The sequence below is a fragment of the Bubalus kerabau genome, chromosome 9, assembly GCF_029407905.1.
Source record: "Bubalus kerabau isolate K-KA32 ecotype Philippines breed swamp buffalo chromosome 9, PCC_UOA_SB_1v2, whole genome shotgun sequence".
NCBI lineage: Eukaryota > Metazoa > Chordata > Mammalia > Artiodactyla > Bovidae > Bubalus > Bubalus kerabau.
Genome location: NC_073632.1, coordinates 16,513,756 through 16,539,893, shown reverse-complemented (window position 1 = coordinate 16,539,893; position 26,138 = coordinate 16,513,756). Strand labels below are relative to the sequence as shown.

Genomic DNA, 26,138 nt, shown 5'->3' with positions numbered 1-26,138 from the left:
TCCTTCTAGTGAATATTCAGGGTTGATTTTCTTTAGGATGAACTGGTTTGATCTCCTTGAAGTCCAAGGGACTCTCAAGAGTCTTCTCTAGCACCGCAGTTCTAAAGCATCAATTTTTCGGCTCTCAGTCTTCTTTATGGTCCAACTCTCATGTCCATAAATGGCTACTGGAAAAACTTTGACTATATGGACCTTTGTCAGCAAAGTGATATCTCTGTTTTTTAATACATAGTCTAGGTTTGTCATGGCTTTTCTTTCAAGGAGCAAGCATCTTTTAATTTTATGGCTGCAGTCACCATCTGCAGTGATTTTGGAGCCCAAGAAAATAAAGTCAGCCACTGTTACCACTGTTTCCCCATCTGTTTGCCATGAAGTAATGGAACTGGATGACATGATCTTAGTTTTCTGAATATTGAGTTTTAATCCAGCTTTTTTCACTCTCCTCTTTCACCTTCATCAAGAGGCTTTTTAGTTCCTCTTTGCTTTCTGTCATAAGGGTGCTGCTGCTGCTAAGTCACTTCAGTCGTGTCCAACTCTGTGCGACCTCATAGACGGCAGCCCACCGGACTCCTCTATCCCTGGGATTCTCTAGGCAAGAATACTGGAGTGGGTTGCCAGTCATCTGAATATCAGAGGTTGTTGAGATTTCTCCTGGCAATCTTGATTCTAGTTTGACAGGATATAAATGCCCTCATCAAAACAGTTCTATGGGTGGGACCTGTCTCTTTGTGACACTAAACTGCATTTGTGCTGCAAAATGTGACAAGATAAGCCTGATTTTATCTAGGTGCAGTCCAGGTTTATGAACCCTATCTTATCATTGAACCTAGAGGCTACTGTGTTGATCCATCATAGTCAAGGGTACAAAGACTTCTACACTGGAGTGTTAATTCGGCAATCTTTCCCGTTTGTTTTATAGAGAGAATTAAGTCTACAGAAAATGATTTGTGATAATTTTTCTTAATCCTCCTAAGGATAATGTGTCTCTAGTGTCATTTTAAATACATGGGGAAAAATTAATCTTTATAAACAAGATGACTTAGGGATTTAGGGTTTGATTCTCTGTATAATTTGGATTGTAGTGAGAGACTACTTTGGGATGGGAGAGTCACTGATCTAGGAAAGAATTTTGCATGAGAAGCCAAATTATGAAAAAAAAAAAAAAAAGATTTCCTGATGACTGTGGAATCGAAGCAAGAGGATTTAATAATATTAATGGTTGTTGTCATTATGTTACTTAATTCATTTTAGCTATGATTGGTAGGTCTTTGACTCGGATGATGACCTACAGCTAAGAATCATAGCTTCTGAGATGGTAACTGTCCTCAAGCCCGGCTGTTTCCTAGAAATGCTCAATAGTACCTAACTGCCCATTACTTCGCTTCTCCTGCACCCTGAGTGCCACACAGACTCCAGAGAATCCAAAGTGCTATTTTATCCGTTCCCTGCTGTGAGATTCTGTAGTTCATCTAATCTCTTCTAACATACCAGCACATTTTTGTTGCCTGACCTTGCCAGGTATTGTGCAAGGCTTTCACATTTAACGTTTTCGTTGATCTTCAGGAATGTCATTTTGTGGAGGTATTTTCTACAATTTACTGATGAAGAAATTGATACCTCAGGATGTTACAGATCACCTTGTTAGTGAATGATTAGTCCAGAATGGGCATTATTATAGTATTATTATAATGTTTCCTAAGCTGGAGCTGCTTACTGTTAAGTGAGCTGTCTTTTAATAAACTCTTCTGGGGATGTTTGTTACCTATGGGAATGCTTAGCATGGAACTTCTGGGGCAGCTTCAAACATCACCTGGAGGCCTTTTAAATAATATGGAATACTAGATTACATCCAGAGAGACTCTGATTTACGTTGGCATTCTGTTAACATCACCACTCTTCTTATCAGAGAAGCACTTATGTATGGGAAGGATGGAAGGCTCGAGGTGCTGGATTCAAGTTTCCCCCAAATTTCTGATTCTCTCTTGAGACGTCAAGTTTTATCACTAGTAACAAATACTGTCACTTACTTTCTTTGAAGTGATAGCTTCACTTTGTTCATTTCTGAGAGAGTCGCCTAATACTCCAATCTGGATTACTATTGCTTTTCTGTCCTTTGTTCTTTCAAGCGAAAATGATACTATTTGAGAAGAAGTGCCTAGTGCAGCTCACAGCTGAAATAGCACTAGTGGTTCTCACAAGAACGCTGAATGTGTACTTCCTTAAACAGAACTTGGACCAGATGAGCACTCATGGGTGGACATCTCAGAAGTATTTCTGCTTAAGGGTACTTTCCTGATTACAAGTGCCCCACGCTGGTGAGTGCTAGAGGGTGAAGAATGTAGTAACTGCCAGGGGAAAGGGAAATAGCATCTTACATTGTCATGAAGATGATTTCATGTGCAGATATCCTGCTGATCTGTGCTGATCTTGAGGTCCTGAAACCACATGTTTAAAGAAACTTCTGTTGTATTAATAGAACTTTGGGTGTTTTTTTCTGGAAACTTTGTGGAAGTGAATCCTGCTGCAGATACCTCAGCTGCTGATTGGTTATTACCAGGCTGTGTTAACTGAAGCTGCCTACAAAGACACAGCTTCCTGGAGCTCACAGAAGGCTGAGAGGGTAGACTAGCTTGTGTGCATGGGTGTGCGTGCGTGCGTGTGTGTGTGCACGCGTGCATGCTTAGACACTTCAGTCATGTCCGACGCTTTGCAACCCTGTGGACTGTAGCCCGCCAGGCTCCTCTGTCCATGGAATTCTCCAGGCAAGGATACTGGAGTGGGTTGTCATGCCCTCCTCCAGGGGATCTTCCTGACCCAGGGATTGAACCTGCATCTCTTATGTCTCCTGATTGTCAGGCAGGTTATTTACCACTAGTGCCACCCGGGAAGCTGGTGAATTGCCTACTTCTGCCCCTTTAACCTGTACTCGTGGTGACCCTGTACTCAGAAGAAGACTGTCTCATCAGAGGATGTTGTGCCCACCCCAGAAACATTGACTCATTTTTCTTTTCCTTTTGAGTATTTTTGTTTATTCATCTTTGCCTTCAAACTTCTTTGATATTTTCTTTTCTTTTTTTTTTTTTAATTTTATTTTATTTTTAAACTTTACATAATTGTATTAGTCATTTTGATATTTTCTTTTAAAGCTTCTCTTGCCTGAGTCTTTGGCTCTCAGTTCTGTTTTAGGTTCACATTTGAGCTTCTTATTAACTCCTCTGTATATGTTTAGCCTTTTATCTGAGTTCTGTTTGGCATCAGATTAATTTTTATCTTTAAATTCTTTCTTTTTATTTATTATAATTTATTGTAAATGTTTATCTCTCTTCTCTGACTGTTGTTGAAATTTTTAGTTTTAATTCTTTGACCATCTACTTCTCTTTAGCTTCTTTTAAGTGAATTTTCCTTTTACTTAATCATTTATCTTCACGTGTGTTTTGATTTTGCTGTGAGTGCAGGGCAGTTTAGACACAGGGAAAGCCCAAACCAAGAGCCGGGGTGTTCAGGGGTGTGGTGCGGGCTTGTCTGTGGTTGTCCTGTCACTTGCTTCTGGTGACACTATCTCCTCTTGACGCTGATTTTTGGGCTGTCTCTTGTGTACATAAAAACTGAATCATATCCTGTGTGTTGTTTCCTATTTGGCCTTCTTAGTGCTCAGCGTTACATTTGAAAATCATCCGTATTGTTGCAGGTAACAGTGCCTTGTTTATTCCTACTGCTGTATAATGCTTCACTGTAGCCCAGTATCGTGGTTTATCCACGCTCCTACTGGTGATCAGCTGGCTTGTTTAGCATTTGGCCGTTCCCAGTGCTGCTGCAGAGAAGGCGATGGCACCCCACTCCAGTACTCCTGCCTGGAAAATCCCGTGGATGGAGGAGCCTGGTAGGCTGCAGTCCATGGGGTCGCTGAGTCGGACACGACTGAGCGACTTCGCTTTCACTTTTCACTTTCATGCATTGGAGAAGGAAATGGCAACCCACTCCAGTGTTCTTGACTGGAGAATCCCAGGGACGGGGGAGCCTGGTGGGCTTCTGTCTATGGGGTCGCACAGAGTCAGACACGACTGAAGTGACTTAGCAGCAGCAGCAGCAGCAGTGCTGCTGCTAGGAGGCTCTTGTGTATATGTGTGTAGGGCGTGGGTGTATGTATACTGCATTGTTTTCCATTTTATGGGTGTTCTTTTTCAAACAACCCCACATAGATTATATAATAAATTCTCACTTTTTTCTGTTAAGGAATTCTGTAGTGGAAATAGAGTTTGCCAAGTGTATGCATATTTAGGTGAGTTAAATTATAGAACTGGTATCAATAAGATTGACCAAGAAGGATTCAAACTGAAACCACGCACCTCAGATTTGAACTTGAACCCACACATCCAGGCTCGACCCCAACCAAGACCCTGGGGCTTGTACCCATGATCTTCTAGTTGAGATCATGATATTCCTGGTCTTAGGACTTAACGAAACTCAAGGTCTTGGTGTCTCATCATGGAAAGAACTCAGTGAGAGCCACAGGGAGAGGTAAGAAGTGGATTTATTTCGAGAGAAACACACTCCACAGACAGCGTGTACCATCTCAGCAGGTGAGGGCAGCCCCAGGGCATGGGATGGTGTTTTATAGGGGTGGGTAACTTCCTAGGATAATGAGTAGTGGGACGGGTAGTCTAGCTGTTTGGGGAATGGCCAGAGATTTCCAGGATTGAGCCACCACCCAATTTTTTAGTGCTATGGTCAGCCTTAGAACCGTCTCGGTGCCTGTGGGTGTGTCACTTGGTCTGCTGATGGGTTACAGTGAGCATACACTGAGACTCAGGTGTAGTGGAAGTGGACTCATCTGTCATCTTGGACCTGTTTAGTTCTAATCATTTTATGTTGTATTCTCAGGCCATGTCATTCTTTTAAAAGGTTGTACCCTGCTCCTTCCATCCTGTTTCAAAACTGTTCTTGTGGCAGGCATTCTGGAGCACCTAAGAGAGTTTCCCATGTGGCACTAGTGGTAAAGACCCTGCCTGCCAATGCAGCAGACGTAAGAGACACGGGTTCGATCCCTGGGTCAGGAAGATCCCCTGCAGGAGGGCATGGCAACCCACTCCAGTATCTTTGCCTGGAGAATCCCATGGTCAGAGGAGCCTGGCGGGCTACAGTCTGCAGGGTTGCAAAGAGTCGGATATGACTCAAGTGACTTAGCACACACACACCATTTCTCCTCTCTCCCAGTTGGTTAGTTGCTGAACACTTGTAGCTGGAGTTTATACAGTTACTCTGAACTTGCTGTCTAATCTGTGAATCGTGCCGTGGTACCTTGAGGTCCCTTCACTTCTCTCTGGCTTCTCCGTGTGTGTGATGAGGCTGGAGCAGTGCCTCTGCACCATGCTGGGAGTGTGAGACGTGTGAGTGCTGAGCAGGTGTCACTGCCCTGCAGACCTCTCTTGAACTTCATATCCGTGTCCAGTGGTCCACTTGACAGTTTCTACCAAAAAGTTCACATCTCAAAATTAACATTTCTAGAGCAGCTGATCCTCAAGCTGTTAATATTCGATAAATTTCCTGGTGGTCAGTGAATAGCAACTGAGTTCAATCAGTTCAGTTGCTCAGTCATGTCCGACTCTGAGACCCTGTGGACTGCAGCACGCCAGGCTTCCCTGTCCATCACCGACTCCCAGAGTTTACTCAAACTCATGTCCATTGAGTTGGTGATGCCATCCAGCCATCTCATCTTCTGTTGTCCCCTTCTCTTCCTGCCTTCAATCTTTCCCAGCCTCAGGGTCTTTTCCAAGGAGTCAGCTCTTTGCATCAGGTGGCCAGAGTATTGGCATTTCAGCTTCAACATCAGTCCTTCCAATGAACACCCAGGACTGATCTCCTTTAGGATGGACTGGTTGGATCTCCTTACAGTCTAAGAGACTATCAAGAGTCTTCTCCAACACCACAGTTCAAAAGCATCAATTCTTTGGCGCTCAGCTTTCTTTATAGTCCAACTCTCATATCCATACATGACCACTGGAAAAACCATAGCCTTGACTACTGAGTTACTTCAGTCCAGAAACCATCTTTGACTTTATTTTTTCACAAGTTGTATCAAATATGTATAATGTTCTCTTGTGCTTGGCTTTCAAAATGTATCCAGAATCTGGGACTTCCCTGGTGGCCTAGTGGTTAAGATTCCAGGCTTTCACTACCATGGCCCCGGGTTTGATCCTCTCGGGGATCTGAGATCCTACTAGTCGCAGGTGTGGCCAAAAAAAACAAAACAAAACATTTATCCATAATGTGACCACTTTTTAGTACTGTCTTAATCAGTTGGGGTTGCTATAACAAAAGCGTTGCAGACTAGGTGGCTTAGCAACAGACGTTTATTTCTGTCAGTTCTGGAAGCTGGCAAACCTAAGATCAAGGTGCTGACAGTGTGGAGTCTGGTGAGGACTTGCTTCCTGTTTGCAGATGCTGGTCTTCCTGTTGTGTCCTGACACAGCAGAGAGAGAGCAGGCTCTCTCATAGGCCTTCTGTCACGCACCGATCCCGTTCACGAGGGTGCCACTCTCATGACCTAATTACCTCCCGCCTTCAAACACCAACACGCTGGGGTTAGATTCAGTGCATGAATTTTGGGGAGACAGAAACAGTCCATAGCACTGTGTATGTGAGAAGGGATAATTTGTACTTCTGTGTTGTTAAGAGTGAATGATCTGGTTGGGATTGTGGCTTCACACATGGCCAAGTAAGAAGGTTGACAGAGCCCCCCCCCAAAACCAATACAGAATCGACAAAAGAACAACTTCATTGCTTTGGAAATCAACCAGAGGACTGTTTATGCTTGCAGACTGCTAAGGACAGTGGTTAGTGTGTGATATTTTAGACTAGGTCTATACCCTTCCTTCTAACCACTTCTTCCCTCCTCAGCTTAAACTGAATGAGAATAAAAATACTGCATATCAAAATTTATGAGGTGCAAGTAAGAGAAAACTTGATAAATTCTACTTTATCAAAATTAAAAATGTAGCTTTCAAAAGACAGTTTAAAAAAATGAAGTCACAGATACAATATTTGCAAACTGTATGTCGTATAAGGCTTGTATACAGAATATAATAACAATTCTTACCAATCAGTAATTAGACAAAGAGTTAAAAATGAGCAAAGTATTTGAGCATACTTTCATCAGTAACGATTTCTAAATTGCTTGTAAGCACATAAAAGGATGTTCAACATTGTTAATGATTATGGAAATGCAGATTAAATCCCCAGTGAGATACTGCTGCACACCCACTAGAATGATTATCTCAACTCAGGCTCTGTAACAAAATACTGCAGACTGGGTGACTTAAACATGTATTTCTCACTGTTGTAGAGGCTGGGAAGCGTAAGATCATGGTGCCAACAGATTCGGTTTCTCTCTTGACTTGCAGAGGGCTACCTTCTTGCTGTGTCCTCACGTGGGGACTGGGGGAAGGAGAGGGAGACAGAGACCGGCCCTCTCTTCCTTTTACCCTAAACCCTCAGATCATGCCATGGAGTCCTGCTCAGGACATGATCTAATTCTGATTGCTTGCCAAAGGTCCCACCTCCAGATACCATCACACTGGAGGTTAGGGCTTCAACCTGTGCATTTTGGGGCAGACCTACATTCAGTTCATAATGGCTGTAATAAAAACCAGATACTATCCAAGTATTGACAGATCCAGAGAAACTAGAAAGTTCAAACACTGCTGTTGGAAATGTCAGATGGTGTGTTGGGTTGAAAAGCAGTTTTCAACTTTCCTAAAAAGTTGAGCTGGAATCAAGATTGCAGGGAGAAATATCAATAACCTCAGATATGCAGATGGCACCACCCTTATGGCAGAAAATGAAGAGGAACTAAAGAGCCTCTTGATGAAAGTGAAAGAGGAGAGTGAAAAAGCTGGCTTAAAACTCAACATTCAGAGAAGTAAGATCACGGCATCAGGTCCCATCACTTCAAGGCAAATAGATGGGGAAACAGTCACAGACTTTATTTTCTTGGGTTCCAAAATCATTGCAGATGGTGACTGCAGCCATGAAATTAAAAGACGCTCCTTGGAAGAAAAGCTGTGACCAACCTAGACAGCATATTAAAAAAGGCAGACATTACTTTGCTGACAAAGGTCCATACAGTGAAAACTGTGATTTTTCTAGTGGTCACGTTTGGATGTGAGAGCTGGATCATAAGAAAGCTGAATGCTAAAGAATTGATGCTTTTGAACTGTAGTGTTGGAGAAGACTCTTGAGAGTCCCTTGGACTGCAGGGAGATCAAACCAGTCCATCCTAAAGGAAATCAGTCCTGAATATTCATTGGAAGGACTGATGTTGAAGCTGAAACTCCAATACTTTGGCCACCAGATGAGAAGAGCTGACTCATTGGAAAAGACCCTGATGATGGGAAAGATTGAAGGCAGGAGGAGAAGGGGATGACAGAGGATGAGGTGGTTGGATGGCATCACCAACTCGATGGACATGAGTTTGAGCAAGCTCTGGGAGTTGGTGATGGACAGGGAGGCCTGGCGTCCTGCAGGCTTTGTGACCATGGGGTGGCAAATAGTCAGACAGGACTGAATTGAACTGAACTGAAAATGTTAAATTTTTTAGTTTATAAACTACGTGATCCAGCAGTTAGTTACACTTCAAGGAATATGCTCAAGAGCAATGGATATAATGTCCACACGAAGATATATATGCAAATTCCACAGCAGTTTTTTTCATAATAGCACAGAACTGGAAAGAATCCACATGTCCAGCAACCAGTGAGTGTTTAAGTGAAATGTGTTCTGTTTGTGCAGTCTAAGTTAGGGGTCAGCAAACTGGCATTCCTGTTTTCTGTGGCCACTTTCTGAGATAAGATCTGACTCTTCACAGAAAAAATGAAGAAAACTCTCTTAGCCCCATGCTTAGTAAAAGAAGCCAGATGCAAAAGACTACATCTTGTTTAATGACCTCAGCATGAAATGTCCAGAAAAGGCAAGTCTCTGGAGACAGAAAGCAGATCAGTCCTTGCCTCAAACTAGGAGTTGGAGTGGGGTTAATTGCAAATGGCACAAAGCAGCTTGTTTGAGATAATGGAAATGCTCTAAAAATGGATCATGGTGCTAGTTACTCAAGTGTATACATTTACTAAAAATCATTGAATTGTGAACTTAAAATTTGTGCATTTTGTGATATGTCAGTTTTATTTCAAAGTTGTTGGGGAAATATTTAATGAGCAGATATAAGTGAAGAGTATAGGACAGTGCTGGGTATATGACAGGCTGTCAGTGCAGGATAGCTGCTATTATTATGACCTAAAACTTGAGGGGACTTGCATTTTTATGATTTCTATTTTCTTTTTTTTTTTTTGTGAAATTTGAACAAAGTCTTACTTTAATAATACTGTATCACATGTTAACTTCTTGTTTTTTTCCAACTAAAATTAGAATCTTATGTGAAAAATGAGGCTGAAAAGTTATGAATTACCAAGGTTTATAAACTGGAATGTGGTTCTTTGTGTATGACACAACATGGCTTCCAAGAATTGTCAGTTAGTAACGCTAATCTGCATTATGTCTATTTATGTACCGTTTATGTGTATTTTATGTGCCGGTATTTCAGTTAATGTTTCTAAGTAGCTTTGGCGTCAACAGTCTGGTCATCATTAGTTTCTACACAATTGTGCGTTACATTGTAAATTGCTTAGCCTTTTCCCTGACTCTGTAATTTAACGTTTTAACAGTTTCTTGTTATAAAAATAGCATTGCAGCATAAACCTTGGAATTAATTTGAAAGAGAGGAAAGAACCAACCAAAATAGTCCTTAAGAGAAACGATTGTTCTTCAGACTACGTCAGATGATGTATTCTAACTCAGAATCTATAAATGATTTTATTTGGAAAGTTCTGTACTGTCAGATCATGCATCGGAATGTTTTAATCACTTTGCTGTGTTACCAGCAATGGTGCAAATGATCTCTTGTCGTGTAACAAATTGCCCCCAAATTTTTCAGTTTAACACTGCAGACAGATGTTATCTCACGTCCCTGTGGGTCAGGGGTCCAGATGCAGCCGTCAGCAGGGACAGTGGTATCCCGGGGTGTGGGCAGAGGCGGCCTCAGGCCTGGGCTGTCTGTGTTCCACAAAGTCAGCTTTTGCCGCATGCACTTCCCATAGGGCAGCTCATAACATGGGAGCAAGCAAGATGGGAGCCAGAGATTTTTAGTTACTCATCCCCTGCTTTGGTCATACTCCGTTATCAGCAGTGAGTCTAGTCCAGCCCACACCCAGAAGCAGGGCATGAGTATCAGAGATGTTGGCCACTTTAGAGGCTGCCTGCCACAGCTGTTTTGCAAATATTGACAGCTATGGTATTTACTCAACATGTAATACTTTTATACTTGCAGAGTATTTACTAAGCAGACAAGGTATGAGGTTTGAAGCCAGCGTTTTGCAGTCCCCTATGTGCCTTTCCCCAATGCCATCTCCTCCCCAACCCCTTAGAAAAAACACTGTTTAAATTCAGTTCAGTTCAGTTCAGTTCAGTCTCTCAGTCGTGTCTGACTCTTTGCGACCCCATGAATCGCAGCACGCCAGGCCTCCCTGTCCATCACCAACTCCCGGGGTTTACTGAGACTCACATCCATCGAGTCAGTGATGCCATCCAGCCATCTCATCCTCTGTCGTTCCCTTCTCCTCCTGCCCCCAATCCCTCCCAGCATCAGAGTCTTTTCCAATGAGTCAACTCTTCGCATGAGGTGGCCAAAGTACTGGAATTTCAGCTTTAGCATTAGTCTTTCCAAAGAAATCCCAGGGCTGATCTCCTTCAGGATGGACTGGTTGGATGTCCTTGCAGTCCAAGGGACTCTCAAGAGTCTTCTCCAACACCACAGTTCAAAAGCATCAATTCTTCGGCGCTCAGCCTTCTTCACAGTCCAACTCTCACATCCATACATGACCACAGGAAAAACCATAGCCTTGACTAGATGGACCTTTGTTGGCAAAGGAATGTCTCTGCTTTTGAATATGCTATCTAGTTTGGTCATAACTTTCCTTCCAAGGAGTATGCGTCTTTTAATTTCATGGCTGCCCTCACCATCTGCAGTGATTTTGGAGCCCCAAAAAATAAAGTCTGACACTGTTTCCACTGTTTCCCCATCTAGTTCCCATGAAGTGATGGGACCGGATGCCAGGATCTTAGTTTTCTGAATGTTGAGCTTTAAGCCAACTTTTTCACTCTCCACTTTCACTTTCCTCAAGAGGCTTTTTAGTTCCTCTTCACTTTCTGCCATAAGGGTGGTGTCATCTGCATATCTGAGGTTATTGATATTTCTCCCGGCAATCTTGATTCCAGCTTGTGTTTCTTCCAGCCCAGCGTTTCTCATGATGTACTCTGCATATAAGTTAAATAAGCAGGGTGACAATATACAGCCTTGACGTACTCCTTTTCCTATTTGGAACCAGTCTGTTGTTCCATGTCCCGTTCTAACTGTTGCTTCCTGACCTGCATATAGGTTTCTCAAGAGGCAGGTCAGGTGCTCTGGTATTCCCATCTCTTTCAGAATTTTCCACAATTTATTGTGATCTGTCTATGTTAATTCCTTACTTGCCTTATAGTATTACCATGCTATATCCTTAGTTATACATTTTTTGAACTGTAGATGGAATTATTTGCTTGTTTTCATTCAAGTCACGTGTCTCTAGGATTCACACATGTTACTGCATAAGGTGCACTTTATTATCATGGTGTGTGACTATGTGCTACATGGTGATCATTCTGGATATTTGGACAAACAGTGAACGTGTTTGTACACGTTTCCTGTTGTGTGTGTGTAAAAATAACATACATACAGTGGAATCAATGGGTCGTAAGTCATGTGCAGCTTCAGCACCCTTAAATAGTGCGCCATCATTTTTCTAAATGTACCGGTTTCAGTCCTGTTAGGAGGCTTTACTCTTTTTAGTTGTTCTGGACCCAGAACTTTGATATCTCCATGTATTTGTAGTTTTTCCAGTTTGGCAAATGTGAGGTGATCATTCACTAATCTGCATTTCTCTTATTTGGAAATGAAGTTGCATATCTTTTAACATTTATTGGCTTTTTTAGCTTTCTGATTCAAGTGCCTTTTGGCAGTTGGGATGTGTTTTTGTTACTGATTTAAGATTTTTGTTAATGTACTCTGAGTAGTTTAATTCAGTGATTCTAAATATTTTCTTTTCCCCACTAGAAGTAAGCCATGTGAGATGAGGGAAGAAGTGAGCTCCGGTCCATGACCCCAGAATGATGCCTGGAACATACTCAGTAGATGTTTGTTGAATTGAATGCATTTGTCAGGGGGAGATAATCATGTGGAGTTTGTTTCATATTTCCATTCTTCTAAGTGATGTGTTACATGAATAGATTGTTCTTAAACCATCTTTGCATTCCTTGGATAATCTAGATTGGTCATGGTGGTGGCTTTTTGGGTTTGTTTTTAATTTTTTTGCTAGATTTCATTTGCTGCCATCTTGTTTAGGATTCTTTTAAAGCTTGATTTAGAGGTGAAACTGGCGTGTGATTTTCCTTTATCGTTTTCTCATCAGGTTTGAACACGAAGCCTCTGCTAGTTTCCTAAAATGAATCGAGAGGTGCCCCTTCCATGTTTAGAGAGTGCCGTGAACCACCTAGCACTACCATGTGGTTCTGTCCTCCCGTGATCTGTTTACTTGTTACTGGTCACCAGGGAATGGATGTGAGCATGGCGGTTTGTACTAGTATTCCTTGTGACCCTTTCACAAAACTGTTGCTCTTCAAACCCTGCAGCTGAACTTGGCTGTTTTTAGAATTCTTCATAGCCATATGGGAATACTTCCAGCAAGGATGAAAACAGTGGTTTCATCGACTTGTTGTTAATTGATGTTGTTAATCACTAAGCCGGTAAGTTGTGTCCAACTCTTTCTAGACCTCATGGACCGTAGCCTGCCAAACTCTTTCTGTCCATGGGATATCCCAGGCAAGAATACTCCAGCGGCTTGCCATTTTCTTCTCCAGAGGATCTTCCTGACCTTTGGATTGAAGCTGCTGCTTCTGCATTGGCACACAGGTTGTTTACCACTGAGCTACCATAGAAGCCTTTTCATCAAATTAGGAGGCGTGATTTATATCTGACAATAACAGGCAAGTTTGGCCTTGGAGTACAAAATGAAGCAGGGCTAAGGCCAACAGTTTGCTGTGAGAATGCAGTGGCACACACCCTCATAGCAAACACCCTCTTCCAACAACACAAGACATGACTCTACACGTGGACATCACCAGATGGTCAAGACCAAAATCAGATTGATCATATTCTCTGCAGCTGAAGACGGAGAAGCTCTATACAGGCAGCAAAAACAAGACCAGGAGCTGACTGTGGCTCAGATCATGAACTCCTTATTGCCAAATTCAGACTTAAATTGGGGAAAACCACTAGCCCATTCAGGTATGACCTAAATCAAATCTCTAACAGTTACACATTGGAAATGACAGATGCAAGGGATTAGAACTGATAGAGTGCCTGAAGGACCATGGACAGAGGTTCGTGACATTGTGCAGGAGGCAGGGATCAAGACGATCCCCAAGAAAAAGAGATGCAAAAAAGGCAAAATGCTTGTCTGAGGAGGCCTTACAAATAGCTGAGAAAAGAGAAGTGAAAGGCAAAGGAGAAAAGGAAAGATGTACCCATCTGAATGCAGAGTTCCAAAGAATAATAAGGAGAGATCAGAAAGCCTTCCTCAGTGAGCAGTGCAAAGAAATATAGGAAAACAGTAGAATGGGCAAGGCTAGAGATTTCCTCAAGAAAATTAGAGCTACCAAGGGAGCATTTCATGCACAGATGGGCATAATAAAGGACACAAATGGTATGGACCTAACAGAAGCAGAAGATATTAAGAAGAGGTGGCAAGAATACACAGAAGAACTTTACAAAAGAGATCTCAATGACCCAGATAACCACGATGGTGTGATCACTCACCTAGGGCCAAACATCCTATAATGCAAAGTCAAGAGGGCCTTAGGAAGCATCACTACAAACAAAGCTAGTGGAGGTAATGGAATTCCAGGTGAGCTATTTCAGATCCTAAAAGATGATGTTGTTAAAGTGTTGCATTCAATATGTCAGCAAATTTAGAAACTCAGCAGTGACTTTAGGACTGGAAAAGGTCAGTTTTCATTCCAATCCCAAAGAAAGGCAATGCCAAAGAATGTTCAAACTACAGCACAATTGCACTCATGTTATATGGTAACAAAGTTATGCTCAAACTTCTCCAAGCGAGGCTTCAGCAGTATGTGAACTGAGAACTTCCAGATGTTCAAGCTGGATTTAGAAAAGGCAGAGAAACCAGAGTTAAATTGCCAGTATCTTTTGGATCATAGAAAAAACAACAGAATTCCAGAAAAACTAATTCTGCTACATTGACTATACCAAAGCCTTTGACTGTGTGGATCACAATAAACTGTGGAAAATTCTTCAAGAGATGGGAATACCAGACCACCTGACCTGCCTCATGAGAAATCTACATGCAGATCAAGAAGGAACAGTTAGAACCAGACACGGAACAATGGATTGGTTCAAAATTGGATTGGTTCAAAATTGGGCAAGGAGTACGTTAAGGCTGTGTATTGTCACCCTGCATATTTAACTTCTATGCAGAGTACATCATGCGAAATGCCAGGCTTAATGAAGCTCAAGCTGGAGTTAAGATTGATGGGAGAAATATCAATAGCCTTAGATAAGCAGATGACACCACCCTTATGGCAGAAAGCAAAGAGGAATTAAAGAGCCTCTTGATGAAGGTGAAAGAGGAGAGTGAAAAAGCTGGCTTAAAACTCAATGTTCAGAAAACTAAGATCATGGCATCCGGTCCCATCACTCCATGGCAAATAGATGGGGAAACAATGGAAACAGCGAGACTTTATTTTCTTGGGCTTCCAAATCACTGTAGATGGTGACTGCAGCCATGAAATTAAAAAATGCCTGCTCCTTGGAAGAAAAGCTATGACCAACCTAGATCACGTATTAAAAAGCAGAGACATTACTTTGCCAGCAAAGGTCTATTTAGTCAAAGCTATGGTTTTTCCAGTAGTCATGTATGAGTGTGAGAACTGGACCATAAAGAAGGCTGAGTGCTGAAGAATTGACACTTTTGAACTGTAGTATTGGAGAAAACTCCCAACAATTGTGGTGTTCAGAGTCCCTTGGACTGCAAGGGGATCAAACCAGTCAATCCTAAAGGAGATTAGTCCTGAACATTCATTGGAGGGTCTGATGCTGAAGCTGGAGCTCCAATACTTTGGCCACCTGATGTGAAGAACTGACTCATTGGAAAAGACCCTGATGCTGGGAAAGATAGAAGGCAGGAGGAAAAGGGGACGATAGAGGATGAGATTGGATGGCATCACTGACTCAATGGACATGAGTTTGAGGAACCTCCAAGAAATGGTGAAGGACAGGGCGCCCTGGCATGCTGCAGTCCATGGGGTTGCAAAGATTTGTACACCACTGTGTTACTGAACAACAATAACAGATTTTGGTCTCTTTATTCCATTGAGTGATCAGACAATACCTCCCATTTTAGCTGGAGGGCCTGGTGTTTATTAGAGGACTGCTGACTATCAGGGGAAATATGTTTAGAACCTGGACTAGGCTGCCCATCATGACGCTGCCGTCTTCAGGGGCACAGACTGATTGAGCTTCATCTACTGACCACTCGTAGGACCACCAAGGACGTGACGGCTCAGGGGTGAATGTTTGGGTTACCCCCTTTCTCCTGCAACATTCTATGCTGCTGTGAAGAGGTTGGAAATAAATGGCTGGAATGGTTTTTCAGTCTCACTTAAAATAAGACTGGAGGCAGGTACCCGGGCTGGTGTAGCAGCACTATGCAGGGCCTCCGCTCGCTTCCCTCTGCTCTCCGTCCTTAGTACCTGTTTTCCACCTTAAGGCTGCCACAGAGTCCAGAGACGTGGCTGGAGTCTAAGCTATCATGTGTACAATTCAGGCAGAATGTCGAAGGAAGAGAGAAAGACAAAAAGGAGAGTGAGCTGAAAGGAAAATGGGTGTTGTGTGTGCAGCTGGCAGTCTTGACCCCAGATGCTTCAGCTGGGCCAGTGGGATAATTTTAGAAGGCTTTTAGAGTTCCCAGAATATCTTAATACTTTGACCCTCTAAAATAAAAAGCTTTGTAATGATCAATTATACTATTACAATATTGACTGAGCTATTCTGTGTTTCAGATTTCTCATTGGTAGTTAGGAGGAATAAAGAATGTCTAGAAATTCCGAAGCCTGATTTGTCCAAGTTAATTCTTATGCCAGTTATAGTTTACAAATGCAGTTTTCAAAAGATACATTGTTTGCTTTGTGTGTATTTAAAAAATCATTAGAATTATCATGTATTCTTTGCCACAGTTTTTGTCTGGCTTTTTAAGAGTTGATGGCTTTCTGTTCACTTGTTCTTGCTAGTTTTGTTTTAAAAAAATAACTTGTTTTATGAGTTTAATTTCTGCCAATTTCTGTAGATGTGAGGTTTAAAATTTCTTTTTTAGTGTGTTTTTTTATTTTATTTTAGTGGGACTATTAAACCAGAAAGTCTGTTTATCTTTTACTTGTTAGTAGCAATCTTTTAACAAAAACTGTTACAAGTAAAATGTATTTTGTAAAGATGTCAGGATTTGAGAGTGTCATTCCTGTTGGAGTTAAGAATAATTTTCCTTTGAAAATAGCTATCAGTTTGAAGTATAACTTTAAAAGAATCAGTTACTCTGTTTCATGATAGCATTTTTTTCATTTACAGATATATAGTACCAACTTGGCATTAGAACTGATCTGAAACACATGAAAATGTTAATGTATTTTTAGTTTCCTTCTTTACAGTTTAACATTTACATGCTGAAGGAAGAAATCTTTTTGAAGGACACTGAAAAAGAGCAGTCCGATTACAAGCAAATGGCTTAGGATGTGGTGTCAGGGCAGCCCTGCATAGACCAGTATCCCAGAGTCTCTTCAGAACTGTGTTTGTTCCCCACTTTCTTCCTCAGGTGTCAGTTCCCAGAAACTTTTTCTGGATATTCTTACCAGCAACATATGAGATTTTTGGTTGCTGTACATCCTCATGTCTCTTTATAGTCAGTAATTGCCCCCAAATACTTTTTTGACTTGGGTCTTAATAAGCCAGTTTTGCTAGTTCTGGAACTTCTTTAAGATGTACTAGAAGGTACTAGAAGGTGTAGGCTTCCCTGTGGCTCAGCTGGTAAAGAATCCGCCTGCAATGTGGGAGACCTGGGTTTGATCCCTGGGTTGGGAAGATCCCCTGGAGAAGGGAAAGGCTACCCACTCCAGTATTCTGGCCTGGAGAATTCCATGGACTATATCCATGGGGTCACAGAGTCAGACGCAACTGCGTGGCTTTCAGAAGGTGTACATCTTCCAGTGTCTGTGCTTTTATTCAGCCTAAGGTCTGTGAGGTCCATCCTTCTCACAGGTATTCATAGTTTTTTCTTTTTTATTGCCATTTGTATGACTGTACCACTCAGCTTATCTGTTCACCTGCAAATGGACATTTAGGTTATTTCCAGGTTTTGATCACTGTTAATAATATTGCTGTCAACTTTCTCGTTGTGAATCAGACTCGATAGTTTCCCTCTCACGTATCTTCAGAGGGACCTGCTTATGTGGCTGACCCTTGACCAATACCTGGAAACCTGGCCCTTGGCTGTCACCTGATAGTACTAATTGATTAGTGGATATGTACCGCTGAAGACAGAATCGTGCAGTCCAGCTTGTTTAGATTGTTTGTGCATGTGACTTGTGGTATAGCTGCTGTCCTTCTTGGAGTCTGTACTTTTGGTAATCTTAACTGGTCACTCAGGCAGTTGTGCCTGCATTATAAATCACCGATAAGATCCCTGGACTCTGCCCCTCAGGTAGGCTTGTCTGGGCGGAAAGACTTTGCATGTGTCACTGCACTTCATTGCTGGCGGCGTGGGACCATCTGGTTATATGGTAGGTAGGTGTTAACTTGGTGAGAGACTGCTAGACAGTTCTCCACAGGGTTGTGCTGTTTATAGTCCCTCTTGAAAAGTATGGGAAAGTATGCTGTTCTGCATTCCTGTTAATACTTGGTACTGTTGGCTTAATTTTAGCCATTCTGGGGTCTGTAGCCTCTCATGGGCTTAGTTTGCATCTTCCTAATGACTAGTAATTATGAAAGTAAAGAAAGTGAAGTTGCTCAGTCATGTCTGACTCTTTGTGACCCCATGGACTGTAGCCTACCAGGCTCCTCCATCAATGGTATTTTCCAGGCAAGAACACAGGCAAATACAAGAATTTGCTATTGCCTTCTCCAGGAGATCTTCCTGACCCAGGGATTGAACCCGGGTCTCCCGCATTGTAGACAGATGCTTTACCGTCTGAGCCACCAGGGAATAATGATGAGCACCTTGATAATCATGCTTATTGGCCACTGAATACTGGGAATGCTCATGAAATAGTCACTGGGCTCTGTGGCTGTCAAGGCCAAGGCCACCAAGCAGTAGACACATGGACATGCTGAGGCTGAAGCCAGACCTTACTGCATCTGTCAGTTTATCAAGCATGGCATATGGCTCTCAGCCCAATAAATGCTGTTATAATTTAGGGTTTTTCCTAGTCTTAACAAATTATTTGATTATTTCAGTCCTAATACTGGTATAGTGCTTAGGGTGATTTATAGTACTTTCCCTTTTATGTTTAATTTTTTGAAACTTTTTGTCGTTCAGTTCTCAGTTCTGTCTGACTCTTTGCCACCCTGTGGACTGCAGCACGCCAGGCTTCCCTGCCCTTCACCATCTCTAGGAGCTTACTCAAACTCATGTCCATTGAGTCGGTGATGCCATCTAACCGTCTCATCCTCTGTCGTCCCTTCTCCTCCTGCAGTCTTTTCCTAGCATCAGGATCTTTTCCAGTGAGTTGGCTCTTTGCATCAGGTGATCAAATATTGGAGCTTCAACATCAGTCCTTCCAGTGAATATTCAGGACTGATTTCCTTTAGGATTGACTGGTTTGATTTCCTTGCAGTCCACCGGACTCTCAAGAGTCTTCTCCAACACCGCAGTTCAAAGGCATCAGTTCTTCAGAGCTCAGCCTTCTTTATGGTCCAACCAGTATTTTGGTACTCTTTTGAATACTTGTTTATTTCCACTGGCTCTTAGATTTGGAATAAAAATGTAAATTCTGGCTACTCTCTGGTTTATAGTAGAAACATCAGTATTCATTACCCTTAAATATTTACTGTTATTTTTAATTTCTTACAATATTAATAGGCTGCATAGATTTTACAAAGTATCTGTAGTGCCAAAATTCAGTATGCTGACAGTCATGTTGTGATTGGGCAGTATAAATTAACTCTGGCCTTTTTATCAGTTATTTAGAGTCTGGTTTGTTCTGAGTTTTTTTTTTTTTTTAACTATGTTGCATTTAGTGGGGGCTGTTTCATAAGTGACTTCCAGAAAAATGAAACAGTGCTAGCTAGTATTTAGATCGTGTTTAAAAATTCTGTAATTTATGCATTCTTCCCAAGAGAATGAGTAATTTAGCTTTATTATACATTATTAACAATACTTTTGTTAGTAATTAAAAGTAGCTATTTTAATTTGTTAGTAATTTAAGTATTATATATTAATAACCTTTAATAATACTTTTTTGGATAAAGGAGTATAATGATTCTTATCCTGTGGTTCCTTTATATAATTGCATAGTCACTGTTTCCCATGAAACAGTGTATGAAAATAAATGTAAATACACAGATTTCTTAGGTTTCTTGAGTCTGAAAAATTGTTTGTTATTTTTATTTTAAATACTGTATCTATAGCTGTTGAAATTTCAAGTTCTATGTTGAATTAAAAACAATACTTTGACTACTGGTTGAAAGTATCTCAAATCTAATGTTATTTTAAAGCAGATAAATAGAAATTCGTATCAGTTAACTTTGAATCTGATTTTACCGTTTCTTACATTTTCTGTATCCTGACTTTTTTTTATAAGATCAGTTTCATAGCATCGTATGTCTTAAACTCTGTTGCTCAGTCTCTGGGTCGTGTCTGGCTCGTCGTGACACCATGGACTGCAGCATGCCAGGCTTCCCTGTTCTTTGTCATCTGGAATTTGCTCAGATTCGTGCTCATTGAGTGGATGATACCATCTAACCATCTCCTCCTGTGCCCCTCTATTCTCCTTTTAGACATAGATTGGGGAAATTATTTGTAACAAGGATCGTATCAGTTACAGCTGTTTCTTTAACTTGAGTGACTGGCAGATGGGTCAGCTGTACTCAGTATTAAGTTGTAAAGAATATAAAAGTTAAAGTTTATTTACATAAGATCGTTCACAGAAAGTTTTTAGTACTATCGTAAGACCTAAGATGTTAGAGGGCACAATTTATTGAAACATTTAGTATCATGATTGTTGCTAAAAATTGCCCCAAAGTTAACTTGAATTATGATTTGCTATGTGATAATAATGGTGTTGACTTCTTGAAACAGGGTTCAGAAAAGGTTGATTTGGATATTACACATACATATCAAGTTGCAGGTCTAGGAATCAGATAGGGGAGTGAATTTGGGGTGTGTGTACCTATATGTTTTAAACATTTGTTAAGTTGGTGTGTTTTTATTATCTCTCATCTCATTCTTTCTGCAGCCTTATATTCTGTTATATTATTCTGTGTGTTCTTCTGGATCCCTTTTGTCTACTTCTACTATGAAGAAAAGGATGATGATGATACTGGTAAATGCACTGTAAGTAGCTTTATTTTAGAGATCTCAGTTTAGGGGATAAGGGATTATTTCTTCCTGTTTTCAAATAACGTGACTTTGATTTTATTCTCGAGCAGTGTTGTCTAATAGAAATATAATGTAATCCACATGTGAATTTAAAATTTTCTAGTAGCCATAATAAAATAAGTAGAAAGAACAATTAAAATTATTTTTCATGACACATTGTATTTAATATTATATGTTCGAAGTATTATTTCAGATAGTCAAAAACGTTATTAATGAGACATTACTTTTTTTCACATTCTGTGCAAGTTAGAGTGCATTTTACACCTGCAGCATACCCCGGGTCAAACTAACTATATTCCAGCGCCCGGGAGTCACAGGGTACTTGTGACTGTTGTTCTCGAGTTCGGCAGCTGGGTCAGCAAACTTACTTCTGTGTAAGGCCAGTATACAGTGAGCGTGATGTGAGGTAGGAGGGGCTGTGTGTGGCCCACAGGATGCGGTTTGCTGACCCCTGTTCTGGGACGGAAAGGGGGACTCTCAGATTGTCCTTACTAATTCCCGCAGTAATACAGATACAGAAACCTGGTCAGTAGAGCACACGTGCGTGTCCAGACCTGCAGACCAAGGTCACTGAAGTCTTGGTATAAAACTCTTCACTGAAACATTAGCAGGTAGAATTCAGGAGTATCTTAGAAGCATGTTAATATAGTATATAACTGAGTTGGGCCAGTCTCTGGAATGCATTGGTGGTTTAGAACTAGCACTTCTATTAATATATGGTAATTTAATAGGTCCTAGAAGAAATTGTATGTTGAAAGGTATTTGCCAAAATTGAATACTTTATTTCTAATTTAAGGGAAAAACAGCATAAAAAGAATGAATTTATTTTGTTTTTTTATTGAGTTACAGGAATTTGTTTTATAATGTGTTTTTGGTTTGTAACATTTAAATACATATGCGTGTGTGTGTATGTGTGTATATACATATATATATATACATACATACATATACATATATTCACTCAAAAGCCAGCATTAGGCATAGCTGTGCTTATTAAAACTTTACAGCATTTGCATTAAGATCATTAGCAAAGTACATCAGCAATATTTTAAATGATTCCCAGAGTGGTAGTCAGTGCAGTTTGTTAGAGGAAAAAGTGTTTAAATATACATAAAGAAAGTTGAATTATTATCTGCAGATACTGTGTGATTCTGTATTTGAAAACCCAGGGTGTGTAAGCTAGAGTGGCTAGTCACAGAGTTGCTGTTGAAAATGGGATGAGCAGGTGCTTCCTGTCTTCACTGCTTCTCAAGTGCATCTTCCCCATCCCCTATGGTTGACCCTCCTTAACTTTACCTTAGGTATTTTCCCAAAGACTGTCTCAACTCCTTTGTGAATAAGAATTTATCATATGAAACATAAAGTTACATTTTAAAAGGTGATTATTTTAAAGATTTCATTAGGCCGAGAGACAAGTCATGTTTTCTTTTCTCACTGATGTAGCTTTTCCTTTGAGATTAACTTTTCTTTCCATGTATTTAGAGTGTCTAGTTTGTGTTTTTGTTAAACTTTGGCTTACATTATGCGTACCAAGGAAAGCACAGGCTTTAAAGAACTGAGTTCTTGGTTTCAAGTCCTTGTTTAATCCCTTGGCACCTATGTGACATATGGTAAATTAATTAACCTCTGGGCCACAGTTTCCTTATCTCTGAAGCAGGGATGGAATGCCTATCTCAGGGGTGTTGTAAGTATGAAATGAGTTTAACATATGTAAAGTTCTTAGAAACAGTCCTGGCATGGTATGTGCTTTATATATGTGTATGCATATTTATAAAATAAATTTTTGTAAGTGTATGTTTTATATATTATATGTATCCAAACATATATAAATTAAATATTATAATTCTTGCTTAATTATTACTTAACCCATTTTGATAAACTGAGGTATGGGCATTGTAGATTCTGATTGCTCCCTATTTTGAGGAATATTATAAAAATATTCTGGTATTTATTAAAGTAAAGCAATTACTGTTACGTCTCCCACAAAGAATTCATTATATTTTAGGTGTACTGCCTTTTCATGAGATCTAATCATTGAAAAGATCTAAAAAATCTAGTATAGTGTGAAAGATACTTAAGATATGTTATATGCATTGTTTTTCAATAAAGAGGAACTTTGCACAGTTGAATATAAATGTATATAGAACATGAAAGTAGTGTTACACTGTAGCAAGAATACTTTATATTTTAAAAGTTTTACTAAATGGAATGTTTTTTCTCCTTTGACATCTAGCAAGTTAAAATGGCACTCAAGTATACTTTGGGATTTGTTGTGATTTGTGCACTTCTTCTTTTAGTTGGGTAAGTTTTGATTTTTATTCTCCTGAAAATGGAAACAGCATTATTTTAATGATAATGATAATAGTAATAAGGGCTCATTAATAAAAATCCAAGAAAGAAAGTCAAGAAAATTTTAAAAGAACAGACTACCAACAATCAGTAACCACTACATTGTTCTATCTAGATATTTTTTAATGTGTTCAAATATATGCAGAAAGCCCCTTCTCCCATATACCCTCCATGTTGTAATTTTACACAGATGTGATTACTTTTTATGTGATTTTTGGTAATCACTGGTTGATACATTGCAGGCATCTCTTCAGGATAGATGCATCATTTTTGTGTGTATTGCATTCCCTTCTTAGGTTGTAACAATTTATTTGGCTGGTCTTGTGATGGCTACTTGGACATTTATGATGTTTGCAGTTTTTCCATTTTTGTAAACAACACTGATGAAAAATCCTTGTCTGTACCTCTTTTCAGATTTGATGCATCAGTCTTTAAAACTTTGAATTAATCTTTGTCAACAGGTTCTTTCTTTTTTTCTTTCTCTGTCTCTCTTCTTTTATTCTTCCTGTTTCCCTCCTTCAGTCTCTCTTTCCCTCCCTTTTTTGGCTGTGCTGGGCAGCTTGTGGCATTTTAGTACCTTGATCAGGGATCGAACCCAGGCCCTCAGCAGTGAGAGCATGGAATCCTAGTCATTGGACCACCGGGGAGTTTCTAATGAGTTTGTTCTTAATTCTTTTTCCATACGTTTTTATAAACTTATATCAGTAAGTTTTTGTGTATTTATTAATACATTAAAAAATTTCATTTTGGAAAACATTTGTCCCTGTTAATAGAAGACATTTATCCTTGTAAAAATAGATCTTGATTTTTTTTTTTCCAGCAGCATTCTTAAGCTTCTTCATTTATTCAACTTTAAACACTTAACAGTCTTTCCTTGTGGCTCAGACGGTGAAGAATCTCCCTGCAATGTGGGAGACCCTGGTTCGAATCCTGGGTTGGGAAGATCCTGTGGAGAAGGGAATGGCAACCCACTCCAGTATCCTTGCCTGGAGAATCCCATGGACAGAGGAGACTGGTGGGCTACAGTATATGGGGTTGCAAAGAGTTGGACATGACTGAGCGACTAACACATACACACAAACACCTAGGTGTGCCAAAGAGCATGTGCATGTACATGGAACACTATTAGGCTAAAAAAAGAAGGCCTACCTCTCCAGGTCAAGTTGTGGGCGTGATCACAATAATCAGCATGACTCCAAGTACAGCCAGAACCAAGCAAACAGAAAGGTTTCAGAGATGATAAATGGGCTTTAAAAATTAAAGTGAGACAGCATAGGACCTCAGTTCCTGAAGACCAATGAATTATAAAAAGCATGCATTTGCTGTAGAAGCAGTAATGAAATAATTTCTGTGAGGGAAATTATTTTAAGATCCCCAGGATAAACAGTGAGTTGGGAGTCAATTTAAAAAACCTTAGAACCGAAGATTTCAAACTTCTGTCTTTTTGTGCCTGTGTGCTGCCCAACTCATTCCCAAAAAGGAACAAGAATCAGATTCCTACCAACTTAAGACTCCTAAGACGTGTCATTTGTCATGTTGGTTTCTGCAGAAGCTGTATCTTGTGAAGTAGTCTTTAAAAATAAAAATGAAAGAAAACCAAAGAGTACCATGAGAAGCCACTTTCTCCTTCCCACTGTAATTTTGCTTTGGTTTGCTCTCTAAAGATTTAACAAAAATCAAAATCATTGGTCTCAGATTCCTGAATTAATGTGACCTCACTCCATGGCTGATGTGGCCAAGGTAGATGCTTTTGTACAATTAGAACAGAAGGACTTTATATCAGCAGGACTTTAGGGCTCTGGCTCCACTGTGTTTACTATAAGGTACACTGATGACAGGGTGGAGGTCAGAGAAAGGTGAAAACGTCCGTCACAGGGTAACATGACAGGTAGCAGGACCCTAGGTAGACTTGAAGGAACCAGTTCCATTCTGGCAGGGGAAACCCACAAAAACAAGTTTCACACTTGCAAAATTATCACTCTGAATTCAGGAATAAGAGGCACTGGGTTGTAGATACAATTCCATCTGTAGATACTAACTTTAAATTTAGAGAAGAAAAACACTTAATGAATTAATATTATGGGTTGGGCTTTCTTAAGTGATTCTTAAATCCAGCTGTGACACAATTAACAGCTGTGATAAGTCTACCATAGCTCTGGCTCAGAGGTGGTCTTTAGTTTCACAAAGTCCGTCTACAGAAAGTCATGTAGCTGTCTGTCATTGCTAAATTTGTTGTTTGCAGAAGCCCCAGAACTCTGTTTGCTGAGTAGAGTCCTCACCATTGAAGCTCTTCCTACATACAGGTCGTGCATCATGCAGTTCTAAGCACAACACAGTATAACTGCTGTCAAAGTAGTGGTTTCAGGGTAACTGTTGGATTTCCTGGTCACTTGTGTAATCCTCTTTGCATACTGGACACTGTGTGCCCGTATCAACTTGTTCCTGAGTTATTGTCACTGTTGGAAGAGATGTGACCTTTCCCATGTCAGCTGGGGGAGGCCCTGTATTTTCCAGTTGTTGAAAGGATGTGTTCTGGTGGTATTGTTATTTATTTTAGCGCTTAAATATATTTTTAAAGTTGTTTTTGGCTTTTTAAATCAAGCCAGATCTAGTTAAGTGAATTTGCTTTGTCAGTGTGGGGGGTCCCTTATCTGTAAATCTAAATTACCTAGAATAGAGATCAGCAAACTTTTCTTAAAGAGTAGATAGTATTTCAGGTTAGTGGACCAAGTAGTCCATGTAGCAGTACTCAGCTCCCCTCCTGTAGCTCTACAGTAAGTCACAGACAGTGCATAAACCAAAGGGCATGACTGAGTGCCAGTGAAACTTTATTTACACACATGAGCCCTTAGTAGTTGGCTAGCTCCTTATTTCGAACATGACTGAAAACCATCAGTGAAATCAAATCTTCATAGTAGCCAGGATATCTTTCCCGGACAAAACAGATTCTGCAATTTATTGGTTCTTTGCAGGGGGTTAGGAGAGCAG

At 40.4% G+C, this 26,138-nt stretch overlaps 1 protein-coding gene across 2 annotated transcripts in view; it reads left to right on the top strand.

Annotated features, from left to right (window-relative positions):
* The window catches only part of LMBRD1 (LMBR1 domain containing 1), a 135,875-nt gene that overhangs the window by 26,570 nt on the left and 83,167 nt on the right, over positions 1 to 26,138 (top strand). For both annotated transcript variants that reach the window (XM_055534761.1, XM_055534762.1), the window contains exons 4-5: positions 20,659 to 20,756; positions 23,035 to 23,102. In XM_055534761.1, the coding sequence (XP_055390736.1) occupies positions 20,659 to 20,756; positions 23,035 to 23,102 (166 nt within the window). The remainder of the gene's footprint in view (positions 1 to 20,658; positions 20,757 to 23,034; positions 23,103 to 26,138) is intronic.